Source organism: Enhydra lutris, unplaced genomic scaffold, assembly GCF_002288905.1.
Source record: "Enhydra lutris kenyoni isolate GAN:26980312 unplaced genomic scaffold, ASM228890v2 scaffoldscaffold28, whole genome shotgun sequence".
Classification (NCBI taxonomy): domain Eukaryota; kingdom Metazoa; phylum Chordata; class Mammalia; order Carnivora; family Mustelidae; genus Enhydra; species Enhydra lutris.
Window position 1 is genome coordinate 6745652 of NW_019154112.1, and position 27841 is coordinate 6773492.

Sequence of the window (27841 nt, forward strand, 5' to 3'; positions counted from 1 at the left end):
AATGTTCTTGGTCATGAATCACATTAGGGTTTGTGCGAAGCTGGAGTTGGGATGGTCTGTTCCAAAGCTTGAAAAGGGTCTTGAATGAAAGGCAGGATCCCAGACACTTGGGATCCCCCTGATAGCTTTGATCTTCAGTTGTCCTATCCCTAAAATAGAGTCTGATCGTGGTGCTCATAAGGGATGGTAGGGAGAAAAGTGCTTTGTCAGCTGCTCCAGAATCTCTCTGGAGATTTACTCACCAGGTACCAGCCACCCAGCTCTCCGATAAGCTGATAGGCACCCTCCACCCCACGCCACAGGTTGAGAACCTGAGCATGTCACTAGCTGGAGTGTGTGACTGAAGGGAAATCTCCTCCTGGTAAGAATTGCTGGGATTTCAAGAGCCACATTTAGAACCCTGGGGCTTTCCAGTCAGAGAGCTTTCAACAGCACCCAGTGCTTTCTTGAGTTGAGATGTGTAGACGGGCCTGACCTAGAGAGTTGAAGCCTGTTCAGGAGAATTGATGATCTCATCAGCCTTAGCTTGTGGTTCCCCCGAGGGGAAAAGAGGGGACTAGAGAGGAGCAGCTCTGGGTCAGTTTGGTCTTCTCCCCCCACCCCCAGCCTTTCCGTCTGCACTATTCATATCTACTAGGATTGCTTCTGATTGCACATAACAGAAACTAACAGCAGTATCCATCTCAACACTCAGAAACACCGCCTGTCTCACTTTCACAGTAGGAACCACAGGCCACAGAGAAGGGGGATAGACAGTACAGAGGGAAATGGCTGTCAGGGGAGATGACTCGCTCCTGTTTTCACATGCTTGTCACATCTCTGACAGTTCAATTTAGAGTGCCCCCCCTTCCTTTAACTCCATTGTATCTCCTTTCATGGCATTTACCGCACCGCCTGATATCAGATGCACCATTTCTTGTTTCCTTACATCTTCCCTACTTTCTAGAACAGTGCCTACCTTATAGGGGGTGCTCAATAAATATCTGGTAAATAAACGAATGCATCATTTCATTGGCAATTTCTCAAAAACTTAATGTGGCAGTCAGGGTAAGGGATGCTGTTAGTCACTTTACAGATAGGGAAACCGAGGCCCAGGAGGCTGCCTTCACGAAAGCCACCAGGGAACTCAGGTAGTCTCAGTCCTTGGGGTTCCTTATCTAGGTCCGGGGGCGGGGGGCAGGCAGGAGAGTGGGCAGGTAGAGTGACTTTTGACATGCCCCTGGCCGCTTCCCAGACTGTGAAAAATCATGTCTGAGCCACTGTTCAGACTCTTGATAAACTACTCAAGGATAAGGTGATAAGAGATTTAGAGATGGAGATACTAAATTATTCACAACAAAGAGCCTGGTGCTAGGGATTTTTAGAAACCCGTGGGCCGAGTGTTGGGAAAGGATGGGTGACATTATCACTGAATAGGTTGCTCCTCGCCCTCTCTCCCAACCCCCACTACTTACCCTGACCCCAGGGCTGGTGAGCTCCCCGTCCCCGGAGGTGTTTAAGCCGGGGCTGGATGTCTGCTTACGGGGTATGCCTGGGTTGGAGATTTGTATTCACGTCCTGGTAGGAGAAGGCAGACTCGCCCCCACCCAGAGCCGGTGCAGTGAGCGACCGCGGGCTCCTACACTCTTACAAAAGAGGCTTTGCGCCATCTGGTGGACATGTCTTCAAACTGCAGCCCTTTCCCAGGGAGAAGCCCAGAGCCGGAGGGTCCCCAAGGCAGAGTAGACGCTCTCAGTTTCACCGGGGTCTGCATTAGTTTGTGAGAGCTCGGTGGGGCCAACGCGTCCGGCCAGGCATCGGCAGGCTCCAGAGAGGCAACGGTTACGGGGAGGATTTATTAGCGGGACTCAGGGCTTGCTAAGGCATGTCCCTGGGATTGGAGTGACCTTGAATTGTCTTTGCCCAGGAGCCAAAACTTCCCGGTTCAGTTCCATGTGAGTTTCTGTGAAACCAGCCCCAGAAAAAAACAACAACAACAATAAAACAAAAACAAAACAAACTCTCTCAAAGTGTTTTTCCCCATGGACATCATATCCTGGAAGAGTCTGTGTACCAAAACGCATGTTCTCATTATGTTTATTACCTGATTGCATCATTTATTATCATCAGAGGCCCTTACAACGGCCCCATTGAAGCTGCGATGGGCGTTACCTGTCAACAGGACCACATGGGGTTTGTGTCATCAACAAAAGCATAGACATTTGGAAGCTCAGTGGGCCAGGGCAGCCCCGTCTAAGGTGAGTGTTACATTATGCTCAGCCCCCCTAAAGCACTGAAATGGGCTCTGGCTCCCGGCCCAGCCTTCCTTCTGCCCTGGGTGGTGAAGCCCGGGGCTCAGTTGTCCCCGAGGGAGATGGGCTCCCTGCCCTGTGCGGAGCCCTGTCCCAGGCCAGCTGCTCCTCTCACCTCTTCTCCTTTTGGTTTCACTTCAGTTTTGAGGAAAGGGCACGGTTTTAATGAACAGTTGATTCCAGGCCTAGCAGCCGGCCAGGACTCTGGAAGGCAGGGCAGAAAACCCTGGCATGGAGTGCAGTTTGGTAGTCTGCTGAGTGACCCCTTGAAGGCTCCTTGTGCACTGGCTCTATATAACGTGTTTTCCTCCCAGCATCAGCTGCCCCAGGAAGTGGGGTATGTGCGACGGGCGCTGTTGGGAGTTTTCTCTGGTAGGCCCTCAAGGGTCCGACACAGGACGACCCCTCCCTGTTCCCAAAGGTGTTCTTCACCCTTACGGGAGTGTCAGCCCCAGTCCTGGTCTACTCTCCTGCCTTGATAGCAAGGCTGACCCAAGCATGTAACTCGGGGACCCCTTTGCCCCCTCCCCCCAGGGATGGGCCTCTGCTGTCAGCCCCTGACCTACCCTCAACTCATCATGATCATGAAGCCCACAGCCCCACCACACCTCCAGGCCCTCCAAAAAAAAAGGGGAAAACAGAGCAGAAGCCTCTATGATCCTTCCTAGGGGTGCTCTCTCTGGCACCTCCCAGCGCCACCTTGTCCCCCACTGTCTCCAGGGGGCATGCCTCTCATTACACCTCTCCCTGAAGACTGCGACAAGGACTGATGAGTGAACTTCCCAAAGGCAGAGCTGCACCCTCCTTCAGATGCCAGCCCCACCCCTCCCCACATCCGCAATTCACTTAAAAGGATTTAAGAATTTAAGTTCATGATTAAATTCTTTTTTTACATGGGCGTATCCTGATTTCAGAACCGCATGGTTTGAACTCCCCACGCAAATCTTGGAGCTGGGCCCCGTGGCAGCTTAGTTTGGAAGTCCCATCGAGGGGCTAAGTGGGCACACAGGAGGGGGCGGGTCGTTCCCCAGACTCCTTCTGAGCCAAGAGTGCCTTGGCAGGTGTCTCCAGAGGCTGGATAGTTTGGAGGTAACAAGCTCTTGCTCTGTAAATGTATGTGTTTTCTGTGCATCTCTATAAAACTTTCCCAGCCAAGACTTGAGTAGAAAATGCGGATTGACATCATGGGGAGGGACCAGAGGAAGAAGTCAAGAACGATGGTCACTGCTAGGCTCCTCCATGACAGGGACAACAGGTCACAAGCATCAGCTCAGGTTTCCCCTAAAAGCCCAAGAAATGGCAGTGTCACCAGGATTGAAGGAACTGTTAGATGTTGTCACCACAAACTTAGGCAGTGCCATACGTCAATCACATCTCAGTAAAGCCGGGGAGAAGTGGAACTTCCTTGTGAGGGAAAAAGACTGTTTGCAAGAACCCACGTAGCAGAAATGGAGAATCATGGAGCCCATGCTCCTGGGTGAATGCGTAAGTGGCTTGACTGGATGGAGACCGTGACTTGTGTCATTTATTTCATTAATGAACGTCTTAACACACTCCGTTTTTAAATAAATTATTTATTTACTTTGACTTCAATATTATTTGGCAAAAAAAAAAAAAAAAGAGACAAACATGGCTGGCTACTTTTTCAAATCATGAAAATTTATCTCTTGCTTTTTAAAAATGATCTGTGAGGAAGTCCATTTTGACCTGTTTTCAGTGACCCATCACTTTTCAGGAATCTGTGCCAAAAATGGTTGTAAACCCAAAGCCTCACCTGGTGCCAGGTAGACAGCAAGTGCTCCATTAATGCTGGTGGAAGGAAGGGCTGGATGAATCCTTTTACTCCTGGCACCCAGGTGGATATCCCTGACCTGGGCCTGATGTGCCTGGGGAGATGGGGAAAGTGTGGGCTTCCCCCGGGTTTGAGCGGGATGACCGGGCATTCGGACTCTGGGGTGGTAGATTCTGCCCAAGCCCAGGCCCCATGGGTCCAGCGCTGGGTGGGATTCATCACCCTGGGTGAAGACGTAGCCTCCCGTGATACACTGCTGTTGACAACCACGAACGAATGCCTCAAAAATGCCAACATCGTACCTGGAAAAAGTGACTTCTGAGGCAACGTGAGGAGTCGGCCAGGCTGAGCTGGGCTGTTTGTCCTTGAGCCCGTCCCTCCCCATCTCTGGCCTCAGTTGCCTTATCAATAAAAGGAGAGGCCGGACAAGTGGATTTTGAAAGGCTTTCCCAGTCTAATTGTGGAGTTCTGGGTTAGAGATGCTGAGAAAAGCTATGGGGCAAGGGTTCACCTGGGACCAAAGTCAAGGAGATGGAGCAGTTTCAAGGGAGAGGAAAGAGACCAAGGATTTTCGTAGTGAGCCTTTACGCCCTGGCATGGAACTGTTCAGGGCCGGAGGTGGGGCTCAGCCAGGACAGAAGCCCTGCACAGGTGTGGTGGCAGCTCTGAAGGCCAAAGTCCAGGAATCCTTATCAGCTTCTGCACAGTGACTCAGAGCCTGCTCAGGCTTACAGGCTGGGGATTTCCTGACCTGCCAGAGGGTGGGGGGGGGGGGCAGGAGGCAGAGGTTTCCTCCTGCCGAGAAAGAAGATGTGAATCCAAGAAGTTCTGTTTTCAATGAAGTAAAAATATCCCCTTCCCTTTCACCTGCAAACCTTACTGGAAGGGTTACAGGGCAGAGGCTCTGATCCCCTGGCGAGGCCCCGGCCACTCCTGGGGCGTTGGGGATAAAAGAAGAGAAGCTGAACACAGATTCAGTTGGGTTTGTGGCATGTTTTTGGTGAACACAGACTAAGTGGTCCCTACAGAGCAGGCACACGCTAAGCATGTCACCAATGTTGTCTTACGGAGATTTCTAGCAATCCTGTGAGGTCAGATTGGGAACAGCATCTGCATTTTACAGAGAAGCCTGAGGTTCTGGAGAGAGACAACAACCCGCCCAAGATCATGTGGCAGGTGTGGGTAGGAGACCACAGGTTCAGGAGGCAGAGGTCCTCTCGGCTGGGTCATAGTTACAGCGTCACCAAAGGACTGAAAACAGGAAAGAAGGTTGGGCCAAGGGAGGCGAACCATTCACCAGAGATGCCGAGGGCAGTGGGGCAGGGCCATGGCCTTGGCTTGAGAAGGGCCCCAGAGTCACTAAAGGCCCCAGAGACATGCAGAATCATTAACACCAACCGACCAGCCAAGGAACAGTGCTATGTTTTGAAGAGACACCCAAGCTCTGTGAGCCTTGCCTCTGTTTCCCCATCTTTAAACCTTGGGGGTTTGGTGTGTGAATGGAATGAGATAAAATATGGGCAGGACCCTTAGTAAGAGGCCTGGCACACGGGGTCACTTCAATGTCAGTTAGCATTGTTAGATGTTATTACTAAGACTGACAGGTCCCTCTTACAAAAGAGGAAGGAGCTAAGGCTCCATGAGGGGCCCCTGCTACCTTCTTCTCTAAGTTGAAGGAGCTGAGTTGGAGACTCTTTTGGTGCCCAGCAACTGCTCCCAAGCTGAGCAGGTAGCAAGGGGTAGGGCAGGGAGAGAGTTCACTCTTACGCCCCACTGAGCCCCAGGGCTGCCTTACTCAAGAACGATGTCCCCCACAGTGTCCAGAATGTAAAACCTCCCAGTTCTCAGCCTCCTGGGTGCCCAGGCAGCTTTGAGATCTGAGACAACAGTGATGATCCTGTGAGTGCAAAACCCATTGGGGATCCCTGCTGCTCTGTGAGGAAGGCAGAGACGACCGGGCGAAATATAGCTGCCATCAAGGGATACTCAGTTTCTGTCCATCAGTGCTTGGTGCCCAGAATCCACCTGACCCTCACGGAGAGACTTCCAGCATCTTCTCCTTGAAATCCATCCTGTCCTGATGCTGGCTCTCTGGCTGCTCCAGGCGGCTGTCCTCATCCTGGCTGACCTTGCTGGGTGTCTTCAGAAATCTGGAAGTCAAGCCCCAGTTGCAAATCAGCTCCTGCCCCAGCTGCTTCCAGGCCACCCAACATCATCACTTCCCCTTTTCACTTTGGCCCCTAGGCTACTCACCTGAATAGGAGTTTCTGCCCGGGTTCTTTCTTAATGATGTTCAGCTTATAGTAGTGGCGCAAGGCACGAGACATCTTCTCATAGGTCATGTTCACCCGGTTCTAGAAGGCAAAGCAGTCCCACATCACCCTCCTCTCCCCACCCCACTCCTTCCAAGCCTCAGTTTCCATACCTGGAAAGGAGCAGTTTGGGGGCGCCTGGGTGGATCAGGTGGTTAAGCATAGGCTTTTGCTTTCAGCTCAGGTCATGATCTCAGGACTGGGAGATCGAGTCCCACGATGGGCTCCACACTCAGCCAGGTATCTGCTTGGGATTCTCTCTCTCCCTCTCCTTCTGCCCCTCCCCATGGTCACTCTCACTCTCTCTCAAAATAAGTATCTGTCTCTGTCTCCCTGCTTCCCATCCTCCACTCCCCCCATTTCTTAAAAAAAAAAAAAAAAAAAAAGAAAAAAAGAAAAAGAAAGGAGCAGATTGAACTGGGTGGTTTCTTAACCCCTTCAGTCCAGATTGCGGTCAGCATTTCTAAGAGTCTTTTGAGTTTGGAAGGAGAAAAGCAGGGGAAGGATGGAGGAGAAATAATGAGCACTACCTACGGGGTTGAGAACCATGGGGCAGGAGTAAATCAGCTGTTGCGTTTACTTTAAAAAAATTTTTTTAAAAAGATCTTATTTATTTATTTGAGATAGAGTGAGCACAAGCATGAGGGGCGGGGCAGAGGGAGAAATAAACTCCATGCTGAGCAGGGAGCCTGATGTGGGGCTCGATCCCAGTATCTCGAGATCTTGACTTGAGCCGAAGGCAGACGCTTAACCAACTGAACGACCTTAGCACCCTTCACGCATTGTTTTTAAATAGCAAGTGTCACCTGGAGCAACAAATACATATATATTTAGTTGAAAACACAGTCAGAGAGACAGCATGGGAAGGGGAGCACAGCAGTAGGAGGAAATCACGAGCTGTGTGACTTTAGCTAAGTCATTTTATCTATTCTCCCTCTGAGGGGTGAACGGTGCAGAGTAAGGGCAAAGAGGCTGGGCTTTAATGTCACCGTAAGCCCCAGCTCCGCCATTTGGCAGTTGCAGGACCTCGGATAAGTTTCCTTGCCTCTCTGCATCCGTTTCCCTGGCCTTCAAATGAGGATAAGACCATTCATCTTGCAGGTACATTGTGAGGACTAAATTAGCTAAACCCTGCGAGCACTTAGCACAGTGCTCGGCATGTAGCATATACTCATTAAATGGAATTGCTGCTCTCTGGGCCTCAGTTTCCCTCCCTGTACTACATGGGGACTGGACCAGGTGAACACATGCAGCTTTGAGTCATTTACATCCTTCCAGCCACCAATACCCTGAGAAGCAACAAGAGGGGGCACTGCAGGGCTGTGTGGGTGGCACAGTTGGTTGAGAGCCCAACTCTTGATTTCCTCCCCGGTCATGATCTTGGCGTAGTGAGATCAAGCTCCAAGTGGGGCTCCTTGCTCAGCGGGGAGTTTGCTTTTCTTCTTCTCCCTCGCCCTCTGCCCCTCCCGCCACAAATCAATACATCCATCCATCAATCAACCAATCCTTAAAATAGAGTAGAGCCCAGAGCCACATAAGACCTGAGACCTGGGTTTCTACCCCAGCTCTCTCCAGGAAACCATGAAACCGGTCTCCTCATCTGGTCCAACTGCCCCACAGCACATATTGCACAATTCAAGTAAAAACGCTTTGAGAGTCTCAAGTGCTAAGCAAAAGTGGTTTTGAGCGAGTAGATGGCAAGACCCCTGAGTTTCAGGGACAGTCCCCATCCTATAGAAGTAACATCCTGTTGTCCCCCAGGATCTCCCAGAATAAATTGATCCCAACACTCCTGGAGCTGCTAGGGAAGCTGGGGATGCCCTCCCCTCCCCGGTCAGTTGAGGACCATCCCCTAGTGCTGACAGGTCCACTCTGAACCCCTGCTCTGTCCTCTTCTGGATGTGTGGAGGCCACCCCTCCTGCTGTCTGTGGTTTACCTTATGGTTTCCCCAGAGTCTGGCAAGCCCGTTTGGATCCACAACTCTGAAGATCTTGGCATTCTTGTCTTCCCACCGGATGTAGGGCTCGTACCTGGGGTCAGAGAGTAGCTGGTACACATAATCCCACAGCAGCCGGCAGTCTGCAATTGAGCACAGGGGTGTAGACAGAGCTTTCCTGGAGCTATGAGGACAGGTATTAGGAAGGTGCTCTGGCGCTCTCTAGGCTAGGGCCCAGGCATGCAGTGGGATGGTCAAGATGACAGCTTCAACAGGACCAGTCACGTGTGGGGGCTCATTGCCTCATTTATTCCCCATAACTTTAGGAAGTGGTTACCTTTATCCCCAGGAAGATGATGGAATATGCTCAGAGAGATATGGACAGATTCCCCAGTCACCGAAGTCTCCTAGTGACCTAGACCAAGATGTCTAACCTAGCCAACACCCTTCATGGTGGCAAGGGCAGGCAGTGGGGGTGCCAGAGGGTGGCCAGTGGCCTGCACCTGTCTCCAGATCCATCCCTTCAGCCGCTTCTCCATTAAATTGGGATTATTAAATCTACCCCATTGAGCCCCCTGGGGAGAGGCCTTGAGAAAATCAAATGTGCCCATCTTGGAGGACAAGTGGCAGAGGGGGCCTAGGAGCAAGAGATTTAGTCCCCCTCCCTGAGCCTTGCAGCTGGGTCATTTCCAGCAGGTTCCCTAACCTCTTCCAAGCCACAGTTACCTTATAGGTGGTGATATGAGGATTAAGTAACATAAACTCAAAAGCCCTTGGCCCAGGGTCTGGTACAGAGTAAGCGCTCAAAGAATATTTATTTACTTATTTATTTGAGAGAGAGAGATCACAAGTAGGCAGGGGGGTGGGAAGCAGGCTCTCAGAGCCCGATGCGGAGCTCCATCCCAAGACCCTGAGACCATGACCTGAGCTGAAGGCAGAGGCTTAACCCACTGAGCCACCCAGGCACCCCAAGTGCTCAAAGAATATTAAGCATCATTATTAAAAAGACCTGATATTTGTGTTTTAGTGATTCCCAGCTATTTCCAACCCAGAAGCTAGGCTTCTGCCCCTTCTGTGGTGTCTTAGAACAAACCACCCCTTGGCGGTGGTTAAGCAGGCGGTTTATCTGTCAGTCTGTCTGGCGGCCTTTAATCAACCCTTTACTGATGAATGTAGAGAGAAATTGTGTCACCTGCTTAGAGTTCAGGCTTTGGAGCCAGACTTCCTGGGGTCACACCCCAGCTCTGCCACTTACTGCTGTGTGATTGATCCTGGTGGAGTCACTTAACCTCTCCTTGCCTCATTTCCTTCCTATAAAATGGGTCTAACACAAAACTCCAAAAGCTGGTGTGGGATTAAATAAAGTTCTCAGAATCACACCCAGTACCCAGTAAGCACCCAACCATTTAAAAAGAAATAAATAAAAATTCGAAGGAGAGGAGTATGCCATGCCAATCTCACTGACTATGACTGGCTTCACTGTCCCTGCCCTGGAGAAAGGGTGGGCTTGGCGACCCTGGACAGCGCTGCCTGCTGCGGCCAGATGGTGGCCGGCATATGGACAGTCACCCTATATCCCCCAACAACCCAGCACAGACTCATTCTCAAGCTGAAAACAGCCCTCCTCCCTGCCACCCACCCCTGGGACTTGGCCTCAGCACACCTCCCTCTGGGCCAGGGGCACATGGTCTCCTACTCACCAGCGATCCTGCCATCGATGGGGGCCTGTGGCATGGCGGGGAAGGAGCAGGCTCCCTTAGCCCTGCAGCCCAGCTCCGCACAGTGTGATACGTTGAGGGACTCCTCCCTGCTGAGGGGCCACTTGGCCAGGGGACTTGAGGAGCTGGCCAGCCCCAGGTGTGATGGCTGCTGCAGGAGATTGCTTCCGGGAGCCAACGGAAGTGGCCCAGTCCCCTCTGCAAGCAGGTAAGTACCACTGATTCTGTGGGCCCAGAGCCTCCCCCAGCCCAGACCCCTTAATGGCACGACTGGGAGCCCTGTGGGCAGCACTTCTAATGCTCTTCCCCCATCCAGTTCCCAGCTGGAAGGTCAGGGAGGCACAGAGGGCAAGGGTGAGGGCCAGATAGACCAGGTGCTAACCCCAGCTCCCAGACAAGTAACTCAATCTCTCAAACCTATTCCAAGGGATGACAGAACCAGGTCCAGAATCCAGATGCCTTGTATCTCAGTCCTATGTCCTCTCTACGCACCCAAAAATATATTTATTGAGAACCTTCTGTGAGCCAGCATTGTTCTAAAAACCTTGAGGACATACCACTGAACTGAAAAACAGAGCCCCTGCTGTCATGGAGCTTGTATTGTAGCAGTGGGGGAGTGGGGGGTGGTGGTGGTTGGAAAGGGAGAGAGATGATTAAAATAAAAAAGGAAATAGAAACAATATATAATATGAGGGGGGATGGAATAAAACATTATAAGGCGGATGGGAAATCCTGGGAAAGACAGAGGTACATAATGGTACAGGAAGGTCTCACTGAAGTGTTAACATCTAACAGACATGTGAAGGAAGTAGAGAAGTGAGCTATGTGTGTATCTAAAGGAGGGAATTCCTGGCAGAGAGAGCAGAGGCCCTGAGGCAAGAGTGTCTCTGGCTTGTTCAATAAAGAAGCCACTGCGGGTAGACCAGCATGAGCAAGTGCAAGAGGGGTGGGAGAGGACAGAGGACAGGAGGTCATTGTAAGGACTATGGCTTTGACTCTGAGTATAACGGGATCCATCGGAAGATTTTGAGCATAGAAATGACAGGATCTGACTTATGGATCTCTCTAGCTACTCTATTGTGAATAGATGATAGGAGGTCAAGAGTGAAAACAAGGACACCAATGCTGGTGTCTAGAGGTGATAGGGGCTGGGCCATGGGCAGCAGGGGAGGTGTGTGAAATGGGTGGGTTCTGTATAGATTTTGAGGATACAGCCAATAGGACTTGTTGATGGTGGGGATTTGAGCAGGAGATAAAGCAAGCAATCAAAGGTGATGTCCAACATTTTGGCCAGAGCAACTGGGAGGATGATGTTGCAGCTTGCTGAGATGTGGAAGCCTGGAAGAGGAGCATGGCTGTGGGGAGGGTGGTGGGACAGGAATCAGGTGTTTGCTTTAGGAGCTTTAGGGTTCAGATGCCCATTAGACATCCCAGGAGAGGTGTAGGGTAGGCAGTGTGGGGTGTGAAAATCTAGAAATCACAGAGGTCCGGGCATATGTAGGGATCATTAGTACTAGATGGTATTTAAAACCCTAGGTCTGAGTCCAGATAGAGAAAAGCCCCCCAAGCTGTGGGGTACCCCAACACTGAGAAATAGGGAAGAAAGAAGCCAGAAACTGAGAAGGAGTGACTGTGGAGTGTTCTGGAAACCCAGGGAAGAGTTTGAGGGTAGGGGGGGATGACCCACTGGGTTGTAGGCCATGATAATAGATAAGGACTGATGGTGGATGTGGACATCCCCACGTTCAGGCTGCTAGAATCCCTAATAAGGACAATTTCCACAGGGAGATCAGAAGAAGAGGAAATGTTTGCTGGAGAAGAGGGCAGAGAAATGAGACAGGAGGAGGAGGGCTGCCGAGAGTCACAGGGGCCAGGGTGAGGGCTAAGGGGGCAGGGCAGAGGGGAGCTGGGAGCTCAGCCCACACAGCTGCTTCTTCCCTTAGGTTGCCTAGAGGAAGCCTTGCCATCCTTCCCAGTAAGGCCAACTTGGGGGAGAGTCCCAGAGCTCTGAGAAGAGCTCCTCACCTTCCAAGAGGCAGGGGCAGCACTGAGTGGACACCTTGTGCCTGAAGGCCCTTCCAGAAAAGGGTCCACACACCAGGGCTTGCCTCTGGGTCTTGATGTACTGGAGCAGCTCATAGAGGACGTCACCTAGGAGTGGAGGAAGGGAGCAAGTCAGTCACCTGACTCTGGGGCGATGGCTGGGGTCAGTCACAAGCTTCGTGCTGATGAGATGAGAAGTGGCAGAGTGGAAGTGGGTAGAGAAGACAAGAGCCATGGGGAAGCAGAGGGGAAATGATAGCAGGACATATCTCTGGGTCTCTGCAAACAACAGCCAAACAGATTCCTTTGCTGCAGGCCTGCTCTTGCAAGGAACGACCAGGCAAACATTTATGGAAAGGGGGACGTCTGCCATGCTGAGAGGTGAGCATGCTCCTCCAACCAATGCTTCAATATCCCTCCATCTCTCTCCTGGGCCTACCTGGGTTTCCATCGGAACATTTTAGAGGGAATCCAGTGAGTTCCCCTGACCTGAACCAGGTGCACGAAGCCGGAAGTCATCCTTGGTGAGAATGCAGAGGGCTCGGCCGTTCATCTCAAACCCATGCTCCCCAGTGCACTGCAGAGAGTACTCCTGCTCAGCCCAGCGCAGCCAGTACAACACGTCCTCCCTGCTCCAGAGTGCTGGCTGGATGCCTGCAACCACAGGGACAGAGACTGGGAGAGAGAACAGGGCGGGGGCAGGAGCTCTCCCCACAACAGTCACTCATCCTTCCACTTCAGGTCCTCTCTGGAATGTCCCCTTCTCTGAGAAGCCCACCCAGAATGCTACATTAGAACCAATGCTGTCCTCTCTTGTCTCCCTCTTGGTCACCATGTCCTGTTCTTTTCCTTCCTGGCACCTCACTTTCCTTTTCATTGCACTTCGCATAGTTATAAGTTTATGTTCATCATTATCTATGCATTATGTATGTGTTCACTTATTTTAGTTTTGGTACCCCAGCCTGTTTTCCAGTTCTTAATTCAACACATATTTACTGAACTATTCCGTGCCAGGCACTAGGCTGGATGCACGGGGACACATTGGTGTATGTGTTCAGCACCAAGGACAGCGCCTGGACCACAGGCCGTGCTCAACCTATGTTGAGTGATGGTTTAAATAATTAACAGTCCTGTGAAGAAGGCGTGTTATTGTTACTGTTTTCCCAATGAGTTAGCTGAGGCTCCCCGAGACTGACTACTCCCGGGTCACACGGGCAGCATGAGGTACAGCCAGGTCCAGAATCCAGGTCTGTCTGGCCGCTGCACTCTTCTGCTCTGTTGTGCCAGCTCAGGTCTGGGTTTGCTCAGGGAACAGCCCAGAGGACAAAGAAGTCTCCTGCACCCATTTCCAGCTTGTGTGTTCTTGTCTCTGGCAATACCCAGACAAGGAGCTGCTTTCTTTTATTCCTCCTCCTTACATGTCTACTCTGCTTGGACCTCTTATGCTCCTAATGCCAATTATTTACCTCCCTCACCTGGGTTGTGTTTAACCAGGCCACCTTGTGACTCTTGTGGGCCCTTGGTAGTCTTGCCTTCAGAGGCCCCTTCCTCACCTAAAATATACTTAAAATTTTATTTTATAACTGCCTTGGTAGAAAGACAAGTGTATTGTTATATGTGAAAACATTTTATTTTTAAAAATTTTTTAAATTTATTATTTTTAAAATCACATATAATGTATTATTAGCCCCAGGGATACAGGTCTGTCAATCACCAGGTTTACACACTTCACATCACTCACCTTAGCACATACCCTCCCCAATGTTCATAACACAACCACCCTCTCCCTAGTGAAAACATTTTCTTCTGCCTAAAAGTTCAGTTTTTTTCTCTTGACTTCAAAAGAAATCAGAACTTTTTTGTGGGTCCCTAAAAGTATTAGGGCCCCCAGCCCTGTGCCCACCGTGATGGTGGCCTGGTGCTTTGCTTTGTGTGGTGTGTCTCCTTCCAAGAACACTTCAGCCCTGTCAGGATCCTGTGTCACAGTGGGAGGAGGTTGGGACTCATTAGGGCTGGTGCAATGGGTAGCAAAACTGAGGCAGGGGAGATACCTGTCCAAGGCCACACTTTCGCAGTGGCAAAGACTAAACCACCCTGTGACTGTCTTGGTCAGCACAAGAGATAAAACTTGTTTTCATGTTTACAAAAGAAGAAGAAGAAGAGGAAGGAGAAAAAGGAGGAAAAAAAGAAAGAAAGAAAAAAGAAAAAGTGCAAGTGTATTATCCATTTGTCATCAATTCAGCCAATATCTAACAAGCATGGGCCATGTGCCAGGCACTGTGCCCCTGCTGGGGACCCAGCACAGAGTGAAGCTGGCAGGAGAGTGTACCCAATGACTATCTAATGATAATTCTGCTCAGCCACATGGAGGGAAAGGACCCTGGGCTACAAACATAGAAGGCAGAGCAACACAGCCCAGTTTGGGAGGAAGGAGAGGTTCCCCTTAACTTTCTTTGGGGACCTAAGAATGAATAATGAAGAAGAAGAAATTTCTGAAACTAACCAATAAAGTATTTAAGGGGGAAGAAAAGAACAGAGGGGGCAACTGGCCTTCATGTACTACATACCACAAAGCTACATCATCAAGATGTGATGCTATTACTGAGACCGACAAATATCAGGGAAAAAGATGGAGCCCAGAAGTATGTGCACATGTGCACGCATGTGTGTAAATTTAATACACGATAGGGGTTTTAATTCAGTGGAAAAGGATAGTGAATTTGAGCTATGTTAAAACCACAACTGTTTTTTTTTTTTTTTCAAGCTGGAAAAAAATATATCTGGACCTTCACTGGTCTCCACTTAGAAAGATCAGTTCCAGATGGGATTAAGGCTTAATGAATAGAACAATAGAAACCTCAACAGAAATTGTGGGCGCCTGGGTGGTTCATTCCATTAAGCATCTGACTTGGGCTCAGGGCATGATCCCAGGGTCCTGGGATTGAGTCCCATATCAGGCTCCCTGCTCAGTAGGGAGCCTCCCTCTCCCTCTACTGCTCCCCTGCTTGTAGTCTCTCACTCTCTGTCTGTCTGTCTGTCTCTCTCTCTTATTATGTCAAACAAATAAATAAAATCTTTTAAAAAAAAAGAAGAAAAATAAAAGCTTTTTTTAAAAAAAAGTGGAAATAGGAAACCCACATGCATTAAACAGGGGTTGGGTGGGGGACCTCAAACCTCAACCAAGACGGGAAACTCAGAGGCTGTTACATAAGTGGAAGATGACTTGACTACATTAAGTTTTGTACATGTGGTAAAAGAGACCATAAACAAAACTAAAAGAGGGCAGAATAAAAGGAAATATTTGCAGCATAGATGACAGATGAAGGGCTAATGTCTATCATGGTGAAGAGCATCTCCAAATGGATTCTTTTTTTTTTTTTTTCCCCAAGACAAAACATCTTACTAGCAATTTACAGTGAAGCAGGATTTCTCAGCCACAGAACTACGGGCATTTTGCCTTGATCATTCCTTGCTGTGGGGGGTGTCCTGAGCTTTGTGGAATGTTCCCCAGCATCCCTGGCCTCTGGGCACTAGATGTGAGCAGCAAACACACACACACACACACACCAATAAGATGTGACGACCCAAAATGTCTGTAGACATCGCTGCGTGTCCCTAGGGGAGAGGAGCAAAACTGCCTCCAGTTGAGCATCTCTGCAGCAGAACAAATCCACTAATAAACATGTGGCAAGACATGACACCTCACTAGTCAGGGACAGACACAATCAGAGAATGAGATAGCATTTTTTAATGATAACACCTACCCCTGGCAGGAAGGCAGGGAAAAGACACCTTGATGGTGGAAAGAGGAATTTAGAGCCTCCATGGGAGATCAGCCCAGTGATTGCCGAAGGGCCTGAGACACAAAAGCTGAGCGGTGTGAAAGCTAGAAACCACCCGATAGCGAGATTCAGAAGTGTCAGGGCGGGCCCCTTGGCCAGCCAGGGCTGTTGGGGCTTGGGGGCCCATGGGCCATTGCATTTTTATGGCATTGCCTTTTTCACGGTATTTGGGGCTGTCGGCCTGAAAATTTAAGACTATGATTCCTGAGTCAGAGGAGTGTACACAGGCCTGTTTGGCCAGAGGGTGGGGATGGATTTCACACCCTCCCCAGGCTTCCTGCCTCCAGGGAAACTCTAGAACTACATGAAGAGAAGGAAACTGTAAACTTGGCAGACAGCATCAACCACAGATGTGGTCCTGCTACCCAGTCCAGAGACATGGGCTGGGGACGTCCCAAGCTGCCTGTGACAGACTCTGAGATCACACAGTAGAACTTGAAAATGAAGCCTGTCATTGCCCCGGAGTGAGATTTAGTTTTTCTCTCATTACCTCTTTTTCACGCCTATCCCTGCCTTTCATCCCTTTGCTGCCGGCACCTCCAGTCCAGTAAGTACAGAAAAGGGACCTTCCTGTCCTCGTGTTTCAAAGAATACTAGGGTCATAAAGGGCCTTCCAATAGGATTTGAGCCCCCAGGGAAGGATCAAATTCCAATCAGTGGATCAGCCACCTAGCTCAGGGCCAAATCTCCAACCCCAGGGTCTGGGTCCCCAGCTCAGCCCCTTGCTGGCCAAGTCACCTACAAACCATTCAACCTCTCTGAGCCTCCATTTCCTCCTCTGTGAAATGGGATAACATTTCACTGCCTGGCGGGGCTGCTGTGCTGTTTGAGGGGCAGGATGGAGCAGGGGTTAGGAGCCCAGGCTACATACTGTGCAATCCAGCATCGCCTAAGAGCCATGGTGGGAATGCATCCACCAGAAGACATGTATGCGAATGTCCCCTGTGGCTGTGGTCATAATAGAAAAGAAGTGGAAACATTCCAAATACCCATCAGTCTGAGAACGGACAATCAAGTTGTGTTGTTTCCATGCAATGGAAAACAGAGAGTACAAGACACTGCTACTCAGGACACATGGCTTAAAGCTCATTGATACTCTGCTGAAGGAAAGAAGCCAGACTTAAAAATGCCATCAAGAACAGATGCTAATATAGGGGGAGAAATCAGAAGAGCGGTCACCCTTGGCCAGTTGGAGGGGAATGGACTGGAAAGAGGGACAAGGAAACTTGCTGGGGCACTAGAAATGGTCTAGTTCCTGATCTCAGTGGTAGCTGTACAAGTGTGTCCACGTCTGTACACTTGAGATCTGTACACATGACAGTATGTAAATCATCCCTAAAGGAAAAGGAGAAACATACAACAAAAAGGATCGATGATGGTGGCAGGCCAGCTGGAAACTGGCAAAACGACTGTGTTTCAGTATCCTCATCGGCAAATTGAGGGTGGTGACGCAATACAGGACCAGCGACATGGGGCTGTCATCAGGATTCTACGGAATAATCAATGTAAAGACCAGTGTCTGGCACGTGGTCTGTGCCTTCCAACACAAGTGGAGCTCTTGACGTTAGCCGAGGTGACACAAGTAAAAAGCTTGGCAAATGGCCTCCCACACCTAAGAGTTCCATAATTGCTGGCAAGTGTTATCTAAGGCATCCACTACCCTCGCCCCCCAGACATCTTCCTGACCCTGTTACTGGGATGAGCCTAACGGAGTCTCCCCTTACCAGTCTGACCACCCCTCAGGGGCTTTGCCTAGGCTCCTCCCTCTCTTGGTTGTGATCCATGGTATTTTCAGTTCCTTACATCAACCATCTTTGTGTCTCAAGACTCCAGCTTGATATCACCTTACTCTCCCAGCTCCAACCACATGATCATTGGGGATTTCCAGCTCAGCTGCTTCTTGGCTTCTGGAACAGGTCTGGACAGAGTCCCCAGCTGGGGAAGCTGGAGAGACTGTGGGTCCAAGACACTGCTGGAGGGTTTGTGTATCTCCCTGAAGAGTCAGCACTACCTTCCATCCACCCCCAAGAGTAAGGCAGGACTCAAAGCCTCCCCTCCCCATCCTGGGCCACATGAGCCTCCACTGTGTTTATCACTGGGCATCTTGCTTAAGCAGTCACTGTATCCCCCACTAGAATGTTAGCTCCATGACAACAGACTTTGCCAGTCCCAGTCACTGTTATCTTTCCAGCACCTACAGCAATGCCCGGCACATAGTAGATGCTCAATAAATATAAACTGTCTAAATTAGTGAGGTGAAAGACTTACAGGCATCCTGACCAGCTCCCAATCCCACCCAAACCAGGTCTCTCTTTCCATGGCATCCCTTTCACTCTCTTGCTCAAGAAACTGACATGGCTCCCAACTATGAACCTCAGCAAGTCAAAACTCCTCTGTCTTGATTTTAAGACCCCCTCAAGCTACCCTTCCCCTCCTGAGCAAAGCTATTTCCCAGCTACTCCTCACCATACCCCTGCAGTTTGCTAGATAGAGTGATCTCTAGAATGATAGAGCTGGACCAATCATGAGCAACCAAATCTAGAACTAACAGCTGGTTTCTACCTTCCTGGCAGGGTTTGCAGGAAGAATACAAGGAACTGTAAAGTGCTTGGCCAGTCTGATAAAAATGGGAGTTGCCATCATCCCACACTGGAGGCTGCTGCTCAGAGAGAGTGACAGCTGTAGGGTCTGAGGTACCCGAGTTTGAATCCCAGCCCCACCATTTTACTGGAGGCTGACTATGGACAAGATCATTCTCCCCGCTGTAAGACCAGTGTTCACATCTGTTAGGCGGGGATAATAAGAATCTACTTTCTAGGCCCATTTAAGTGTATTTAACCACGGTAAACACAATATGCCCAGCACAATGACTGGGCAAGAGTAAAAACTCAACAAATGATATGTATTATGATTACCAACATCCTCACTGATGCAGCCTGCCTGAAAACAGAGGGAGCAGCTTGTTTCTATGCCATGATTGCTGTAGCTTGTCCTTGGCTTATTGAGGGTCACTGTTTGTCCAGGGTCTTCAAATCCATCACCCCATTGTTTGCCTGACTGTCTCAGCTGATATAGCCTTTCTTGGTAATCACACTCAGCTTTATGGTCACCAGACATTGGGCCAGGGCTAGTGCAAACAGTTGTGTTGTGTCTTGCACAAAGGCACCATTGGAGGGAAGTGATGGGAGGGTATGGATGAAGCCAAGCCCAGCCCTGGCTGGCTTCGGCTTGGCTTCCTCAGAAAGGAGAGGTCTTTTTAATCAGCACAAAGATGCACATGGTCTAGCCCTGATCGTGACTTCAGGAAGGAGGAGGTTCTTTGTTGCCAGATCCTGGGGTTTTGGAATCTCCCATCTGTGTGTTGTTTGCCACATTCCCTTTCATTGGCAGGTGGCAACATCACTGTGAATACTCAAAGCTTCCAGAACATTCCCTTTGAGCCTCCAGCCTCCTCATTTCACCCCACCCCACCTCTCTCTTGGCACCTGCATCCATCCAACTTACTGCTTCTCATATGCCTCAACCTAGGGCAAAGTTTCTCAGACCATTCTGACCTCAACCCACAGTTTAAAAAAAATGCATTCTATATCATGACCCCCACACATGTATATATAAAGAGCTCAAACTATTCATGAAACATTCTATTTCATTTTTTAAACATACTTATTTTGACCCATTAAATTGGTTTCATTCCTTAGTGAGTCCTGACCAAAAACTGAAAAGCACTGTTAGGACATAGCTATATAAAATAAGTCCCTCAGATGTATTTTTTTTTTTAAAAGATTTTCTTTATTTATCAGAGAGAGCACAAGCAGGGAGAAAGGAAGGCAGAGGCAGGCACCCTGCTGAGCAAGGAGCCCGATGTTGGACTTGATCCCAGGACCCTGCGGTAATGACCCGAGCCGAAGGCAGACACTTAACCAACTGAGCCACTCAGGCATCCCCCAAATGTATTTCTAGCAGCAGCAGCAGTGTCACCCAGAAGTCTACTAGACATAGAGCTCACTAGAGGCTGTGCCCCACCCTCAAGCTACTGAATCAGAACCTGCACGTCAACAAGCCTCCCAAGAGACCTCCGTTACCCCCGTGTGTACATGGGAAGATAAAGTGCCAGGGGACTCTCTGTAGGTGAAGGGGGTGAAAGTGAGCAGCAAGTTCATCTGTTGGAATTCCCCCAAGGGCCTTTTCCCTTGTTTGACATGGCCAAGGAGTTGCTGAGAGGTGTCATCCCTCTGCCCATGACATTTGAAAATTGCAGGTGGCACTTTATGGTCTCTTCACATGGCTTATTCACACCTAGGAGCTTTGAAAATCAATTTCAAAAGGCAGAGACACGGGTTCCTCTGTATCCAATGGTGGCAAGTTCAAGTTCAAGAGGGGTTTTTTTTGGTTTTGTTTTGTTTTTGTTTGTTTGTTTTGTTTTTGGGCCAGGAAATGAGCTCCAGGAAAATGCAGAGTCAGGACCAAGAACTAAGCTCTGGGTGTGAGGCCCCTCTGGCCATCAGCTGCACAGATGACTTTCTCATGAGGAGTCTCAGTGTCTCTATCATCAAATGCGGCCATGCTGGTGACAGCTCTAAACTGCCTCTTCTCAAAATCCCCTGAGCTGTCCCAAAAGGTTGCATCATCTCCTCCCAGACTCCCTCCCTGGGGGACCTCAGCCAGGCTCCTGCAAGGGGTCCCAGGGGCTGGACTGCCTTCATAGCTCCTGACTCATCCTGGCCTTGGGAAAACCGTCCAGGATGCAGACTGGGGGGAGGGGCCATGTGAATCCTCTTCCGCTCTCCACCTCCAGAGAAGAAGACATCATTGTGAGTCTCCTTGTGAGTGCAGGGCACTGTGCTGGAGCCTCATGGATCCAGCCCCTCCGTCCCAGCCCACGTCCTGTGTCAAGACTGGACAGTCATCCTCAGAGGGAACTGTGAACTACTCTAATGCACATCTTTGTTTGTCAGGCAAATAAACACGGAAATGTAAGCTCTACAGGGAAATTGTTGGTGTGTTCCCCTCATTGCCAGCTCACAAAGCTATAAGCAAGATTTGTTTTGTTGGAGAAATGAAATCTTGCCATTTGTGATGATGTGGATGGAACTAGAGGGTATTATGCTGAGCGAAATAAGTCAATCCGAGAAAGACAATTATCATATGATCTCCCTGATATGAGGAATTTGAGAGGCAACGTGGGGGCTTGGGCTTGGGGGGTAGGGAAGGAAAAAATGAAACAAGATGGGATTGGGAGGGAGACAAACTATAAGAAACTCTTGATCTAACAAAACAAACTGAGGGTTGCGGTGGGGGGGTGGGGGGGCATGGGGGGTGGGGGATAGGGAGAGGGTGGTTGGGTTGTGGACTGTGGGGAGTGTATGTGCTATGGTGAGTGCTATGAAGTGTGTAAACCTGGCCATTCAGAGACCTGTACCCCTGGTGCTAATAATACATTATATGTTAATAAAAAATTAAAAATTAAAAAAAAAGAATGTGAGGTTTAGATGAGTAAACATTGCTACTGAAGAAAAAAAAAATTTGTTTTGTTGGTTCACCTTCCTGCTGAGGCAAATCACCCTGATGATTAGAAGAGAAGCCAGAGGTGGAGGAGGGAATGGGATGGGTTACTGAGGATAAATGTCAATGAGATGCCCAGCAGTGGAAACCCGATTTCAAGAAATAGGAATGACATCACCCCAGCCATCTGAAAGGTCAACCCTTCATTAGGTGTCAGCAGTTTGCTTACTTGGGATGTTGTTGAGAGGAAAATGAGTCATTTCGTATACCCTATCTTTTAAGACTTTTAGGTATTTACTGAGGGCCAGAACTGGGTTGCCTGAATATTTTCAGAAGTAAATATGACTCATGAAACCTAAGATGAGAAGCATAGAAAATGCTACTTAGGCATGCCCATGGTCCTTGGCTTTTACCTCTACTCTCTGAAGGCCGCCAAATGCCAAATGTCAGTCCCTGACTTTGCACCTGACTTAGCCAATGCAAAGGGCAACGTGGAAAGCTGGAGAGGAATGGGAAAGTGGGGATGAAGCCAAGCCAAGCCCTGGCTGGGTTTGGCTCAGCTTCTCCCCAAAGGAGGGGTCTTCTCAATTTGCAGTGAAGTCAATGGAAGCAGCCTCACCCAGGGCGGATGAAGAACCTGCTTCCTTACCCTGGGGCTGGGAGGACTCAGGGTGTACTCTCACTGTCCCCCAGAGGTCCCCATTGGGACCATTTAAAAAAATTTAAAAAGATTTTAGGGGCACCTGGGTGGCTCAGTGGGTTAAAGCCTCTGCCTTCCGCTCAGGTCATGATCCCACGGGATCGAGTCCTGCATCGGGCTCTCTGCTCAGCGGGGAGCCTGCTTTCCCCTCTCTCTACCTGCCTCTCTGCCTACTTGTGATCTCTGTCAAATAAATAAATAAAATCTTAAAAAAAATTTTATTTATTTATTTATTATTTAGTTATTTATTGAGAACCTGCATGCAGGTGGAGAGAGTCCCAGGCAGACTCTGCACTGAGCATAGAGCCCAACACAGGGCAGAGATCGCACAACCCTGAGATCATGACCTGAGCTGAAACCAAGAGTCAGACACAACCCACTGAGTCATCCATTCGCCCCTACAATTCAAATTTAAATTAGATTTCCTTCTCTCTTCTATGGGGAAGTATTTCAGGGTCTGCTTCTGGAGAAATCTAATCAAAGGCAATAGGATTAGTACCTAAGGAGTTCTAAATTGATCACATGACCCTGCTCCCGGAACTGAGTAACCAGGGAACCAACTGGCTGAAGAGGAGAGGAAGTTCTTGTCACTAGAAATGGGCAGGAGGGCCTGGTAACCATCTCGGAGGGGCCCCATCAAAGGGGGCTTCAAAAAATTAAAAGGCTGGCATAATTGTATTTACCAAGGTGATGACTACATTTTCTAAATCCCCACTCCTCCTCCTGTACCCTCTTACCCAGTAACCTTGAGCTAGGCACCCAGTGGCAGGGAGGTCACTGACCTGGGCAGAACACAATCTTCTGGCCCTCAATTTCCTTATTTGGAATATGAGTGAATTACCTGAGGCAGCATCTAGGGTCTCTATCAGTGTTGACATCCTAGGACTAGGTGTGCCAATTATGGAAGTAGACTTTGAATATAGGGGAGGCCATAGGAGGTAATCTGGAGGGCCTTGTGGGTCCTGCAAAGAATTCCGTCCCTCTCTGAGAATCGGTGTCCTCAGCTGCCATAAGATGACATCAAATGTCCTTCTCAGCAGTAACACCCAGGGTCTTTAGGTCCAGCCCCAAAGTCCCATTTTCCCTCATCACTGTGGCTTGGGTTGGAAACAGAGCCCAAATCCTACCCTCCTACCGATGTAACCATTGCCAAATATCTTCTTGGAACATCCCTGAGCCTCAAGCTACCAGTCAGGTTTGGCATTTGGACAAAACAAAGCAACAGAGGTTCTTTGTAGAGCTTCTTGCTCCTCTCCCTAGATCCCACAGCTAGTTCCCTCCACCACAGTTCTGAGGCATGAGGGCCTCCTTCATGCTCTGTGGCTTTCTCATATCCATGAGTCCCCATCTTCCCACAGGCTCTGTTCCTCATTAAAAGAATGCTAGGCTATGGAGAGGAGAGGCAGGGGCATTTGGGGGCAACCTGGTCTTCCCAAGGCCTATGAAGTCATAACCAACATTCTGCTCAACCCAGTTGGTGGCTGAAAAAGAAGGTCAAGGCCAGGATATCAGAAGGATGTGAAATCAATTAGGCAGTGTTCCAGCCACTGGGTGAGCCTAGTAAGAAGTGGCCTGGATGCTTCCCAGCCCAGATCACAGGTACCTGCCTACGCTGCCCCAAGAGCCCCACCCACATTAAGACCTCCCACCGGCAGGCAGCTTGCTGCCTAGTCTATGATTCCCGTGGCTTAGGAAGTATGTTGAAAACTATCTTAGAAGACTATCAGCAGGACCAAGGTTTGGTCTTAGCATGGAGACCCACGTGCTCTTGAGCCTTAGCTCTCCCACCTCTCAGCTCTGGCAGTTGAAACATAGGCATAAATACATGAATCTATGGCCTGTTCTCTGGTTATGAGCTTCCTCAGGCAAGAGCATAACTTAGGAAAATGAAATAAGAAGATATGGCCAGTCGGTTTCTTGTGGTGCTCTTTGGGTTGATTTGATTGTTCTACATATTCCTTTTTTTTTTTTTTTTAAGATTTTATTTATTTATTTGACAGAGAAGGAGAGAGCACAAGCAGAGTGAGCAGCTGGCAGAGGGAGAGGGAGAAGCAGGCTTCCCGTTGAGCAGGGAACCCCATGTGGGACTCGATCCTAGGACCCTGGGATCATGACCTGAGCCAAAGGCAGATGCTCAACTGACTGAGCCACCCAGACTCCCTGTTCTACGTATTCCTATGCTTCCCCACCACTTGCCAATTTTTGACAATACACATATGCAACTTTTGAAGCAATAACAGTTAAACGTAATTATTTAAAAGAGAGTTCTACACACATAGAATTTTTGTTCACTGTTTAACTCCATCTGACTACCTCATTGGAAGGAGTGTCCCCAACTTCTTGTCTTTAGATTGGAAGAGATCCCATAGCTCATTTGATTCCAACCCTCATCTTACTAATGAGGAGACTGCCTGCCCTGTCCTCACCCTTGGCCATGGTAACCACATTCCCCACTGTGAGCGTTCACGTTTCCCTCTTCTGATTTCCTCATCAATGAAAAGTTAAAGAAAACCCAGCAAAGCAATAGGAGATGGAGGGAAGGTAGTTCCTCAAGTAACTACCTTGAGGGTCACATTTATGTCCTTTAAAAACATCAGTCTGAGCCGCCTGGGGGGATTAGTGTGTTAAGCGTCAGACTCTTGATTTTGGCTCAAGTCGTGATCTCAAGGTCATGAGATCCAGCCCCAAGTCATAGGGCTCCACACTCAGTGGGCAGTGAGACTGCTTGAGATTCTCTCTCTCCCCCTATCCTTCTGCCCTTTCCCTCCTCTGCTCTCTCTTTCAAATAAATAAATAAATCTTTAAAAAAAAATAAAATGAAAACATCAGCCTTTTTCCTCCTCTCTACTCACGGAGTCTTCCTGGTAGCTTGCAGATTCCCCCTTCACCCAGCAAGTTCATTCTAGCTTCACATCTGGCCTGGGTGCCCCGGGGTGGTGTGGCTGCCTCCGGCCTCACGGAAGAGCTGGCCAGTGCTCCCTCCTAGAAAGAGGAAAAACCAGGGCAGTCAAAAACAAGCCTTCTCAGTGAAGGCTCGGTCATCCTTAAATGTATTAAGAATTTTTCTTAAAGGGAAAGAGCATCCATCTCTGCATCTATCTTAAAGGTAGGAACCAGGTGGGGGCACCTGGGTGGCTCAGACAGTTAAGTGACTGCCTTTGGGTCAGGTCATGATGCCAGGTCCTGGGATCGAGTCCCATGTAGGGCTCCCTGCTCAGCGTGTAGTCAGCTTCTCCCTCTCCCTCTGTTTCTCTCCCCTGTGCTCATGCTCCCTCCCTCCTTCTCTCTCTCTCAAATAAATAAATAAGAAATTTTTAAAAATTTCAAGGTAGAAACCATGTATGTCTTCAGATTGGTAACTTCAACATTTTGTACAGAGTGGACACATGATAAATTTCATTTTTCTGATTCAAGTTCTTCATGCACATGCCTCACCCCACAGAAGGCTCCCTGCCAAGATTTGACTTGTAAGCTGGAAACTCAAGAGCCTAGAAATAGTCACTGGGACCTTGGTGAGAGGACACAAGGAACCTGAGGGGCCAGGATACAGAGACCTTAAGTCAGAAATAAATAAACCAACAAGTAAATGCTGTTTTCAAGGGAGAAAAAGGAAGGGTACATTTCTGAATCCCAAGGTCCCACCAAGGGAAGCCTGTATCTTTACAATTTTACCACCAGCTTAGCCTCAGAGAGGATATGGTTCATGCTTCAGGACGGAGGGATGAAAAAAGTGACAGGAGTAACCTTGGGGCTTATGCCCAGCCACAGGTGCCAGCCCGTGAAAAGCAAAAGTGAAACCAGTCCCAGCAAGTCATTTTCTCAAACTAAAATCTTCAAGAGAATTACATTAATCTCTGGATGTCCGAGGACTGCAGCCTGCAGTGAAAGACTGGGGGTCTGGAACCACAAAACAGAGGGGGATTTAACACCTTTTGGGGTAGTTCTCACCATGTTTCAGGCTGACCCCCACTACACCACCTCCCCCAATGCTGTATCCCAGGTAACCCAGCTTCAGAGGCTACCGCCTGAGAGCAGCGCATGCCCAGTCGGAGAAGAGTCTAAGGTTTCACACTTGCAGGAAGCCCCTTGTGGACCCTTCTACCCTCTTCCAAGCATGATGACCGGCCAATTCCGGGGTTTTCACTGCCTGGGAAATGCCAGCCCGGGAGCTACTGAGAGAGCTCTGGGCTTCAGCATGAAAGCCAGGGCGAGGTCTGATAAAAATATGGATTTGGATTGGAGGTGGGAAGGGGTCCCTGCTCTGGGGCGGTTCTGAGGCTGCTGGGGAAATATGGCAAATGGAGAAGGAATTCTAAGAAGTGGGGGCCCCTCTGTGGTGGCATTTGCCAGCGGTTCGGGTCTGGTTTGCGCAGGAACTTCCAGGGACGTCACAACTGGATGATGGTAGGGGTGAGAAGGAGGTAAGGAGGAGGTAAGGAGGAGCAGTATATAACACCGGGCGAAGGGTGGGGGGAGAGGGTAGAGGGAGCGTCGGAAGAGAGACAGTGAGGCCGGAGGTGAGTGGGAAGGGAGGGCTGGTGAAGGATGGATGGTGAGGTTTGGGAATGCGTTTGAAAGTGAGATTCCAGCCAGGAAAAAGTTCTGATAACATGAGTACAGAAACAGAGGTCGTGGGGGAGGGATTGGGGGGAGGGGGCGGGGAGGGCTTCGAGTGCGCCCGGCGGGGTTCCTCCGCCAGGCTCTTACCTGCATTACAGGTGGAGGTGAGACAGCCCCCCGCCGTCAGTCGTGAGCGCTCCCCTGGCTGCGGCTGCTCAGCGCGCTGAGCCCCTCCTTCCCTCGCCCCTTAACTGGGTCCCCAAAACTGGAAGGTCACGTAGGATGAAATCTCTTTCGAGAAGTGCCCTCGGGTTTCCCGGGCCAGGAAGGTCTCAGAGCGCTCCGGTAATCGCTATCCTTCCGGGAAACGAAAACGAAAGAGCGGGATCCGGCTTCCACTCCCGCCCCGGCCGGCTCCGGGGAGGGCAGGCGCCGGGCCCTGCGGGAGCGCAGCGGCGGCGACTCTAGGCTCGCCAGCCAGGAGCCGTTGGTCCCGCTCGCAGCCTCCCGCTAGAGGACGGCCCCTCCGGCAGCCTGGCCCTGGCTCCCAGGGGCACGAAGGTGAGATTCTGTGGAATCTGGGGAGACCAGGGAACCCTTGGTCCTTAGGTCAGGACAGCAACAGACCAACTTCATGTCATTCTTGTGTGTCTCCGCATTTGGATGGGAGGGGACCTCTTAGGTTGTCCGCCTGGACCAGGTGCCTCTCCCCTTCCTGGCCCTGACCCCAGCCCGGCCTGCCGTTGGGCCCTTTGGACGCATTACCATCCCAGCAGCGCCCCACTGTCAGAGCGGCTGTGCTACTCCTCCTGACTCCCGACCCTAGTACCCTGTGGATCCTGGCTAGAACCTTTTCCTAGGCCTCTGGCCACTCCAGACAAGCCACCACACCAGCACAAAAGAAGGAAACCTGAACCTTCTGCAGAAACTCCGAAGCTATAGATGCTGTTACAAAGAGGGCTTAGCACTGATGTAGCACGGGCTTCCGAAAACTAGTTAAGAACAGGGCCAGAAACCCAATAGAAAATGAGCAAAGGATATGAATAGGCAGTCCACATAAAGTGTTGAATGGCCCGGGAACATAGAAGACGCTCCTTATAAAAGATGTGCAAATTAAAGTTTTGGAGATATCAATTTTTTTTTT

General features: G+C 49.8%; 1 protein-coding gene across 1 annotated transcript; it reads right to left on the reverse strand.

Annotated features, from left to right (window-relative positions):
- Positions 1-6115: 6115 nt before the first annotated feature.
- On the reverse strand, positions 6116-26850 carry LOC111152463 (ETS variant 7). The gene is made up of 8 exons (XM_022510955.1): positions 26845-26850; positions 24990-25119; positions 12583-12747; positions 12076-12201; positions 10033-10248; positions 8333-8475; positions 6337-6437; positions 6116-6233 (listed from the first exon to the last, which is right to left on the reverse strand). Exons 1-8 carry the CDS (start codon positions 26848-26850, stop codon positions 6116-6118), a joined length of 1005 nt encoding a protein of 334 aa, XP_022366663.1.
- Between the last annotated feature and the right edge of the window lie 991 nt (positions 26851-27841).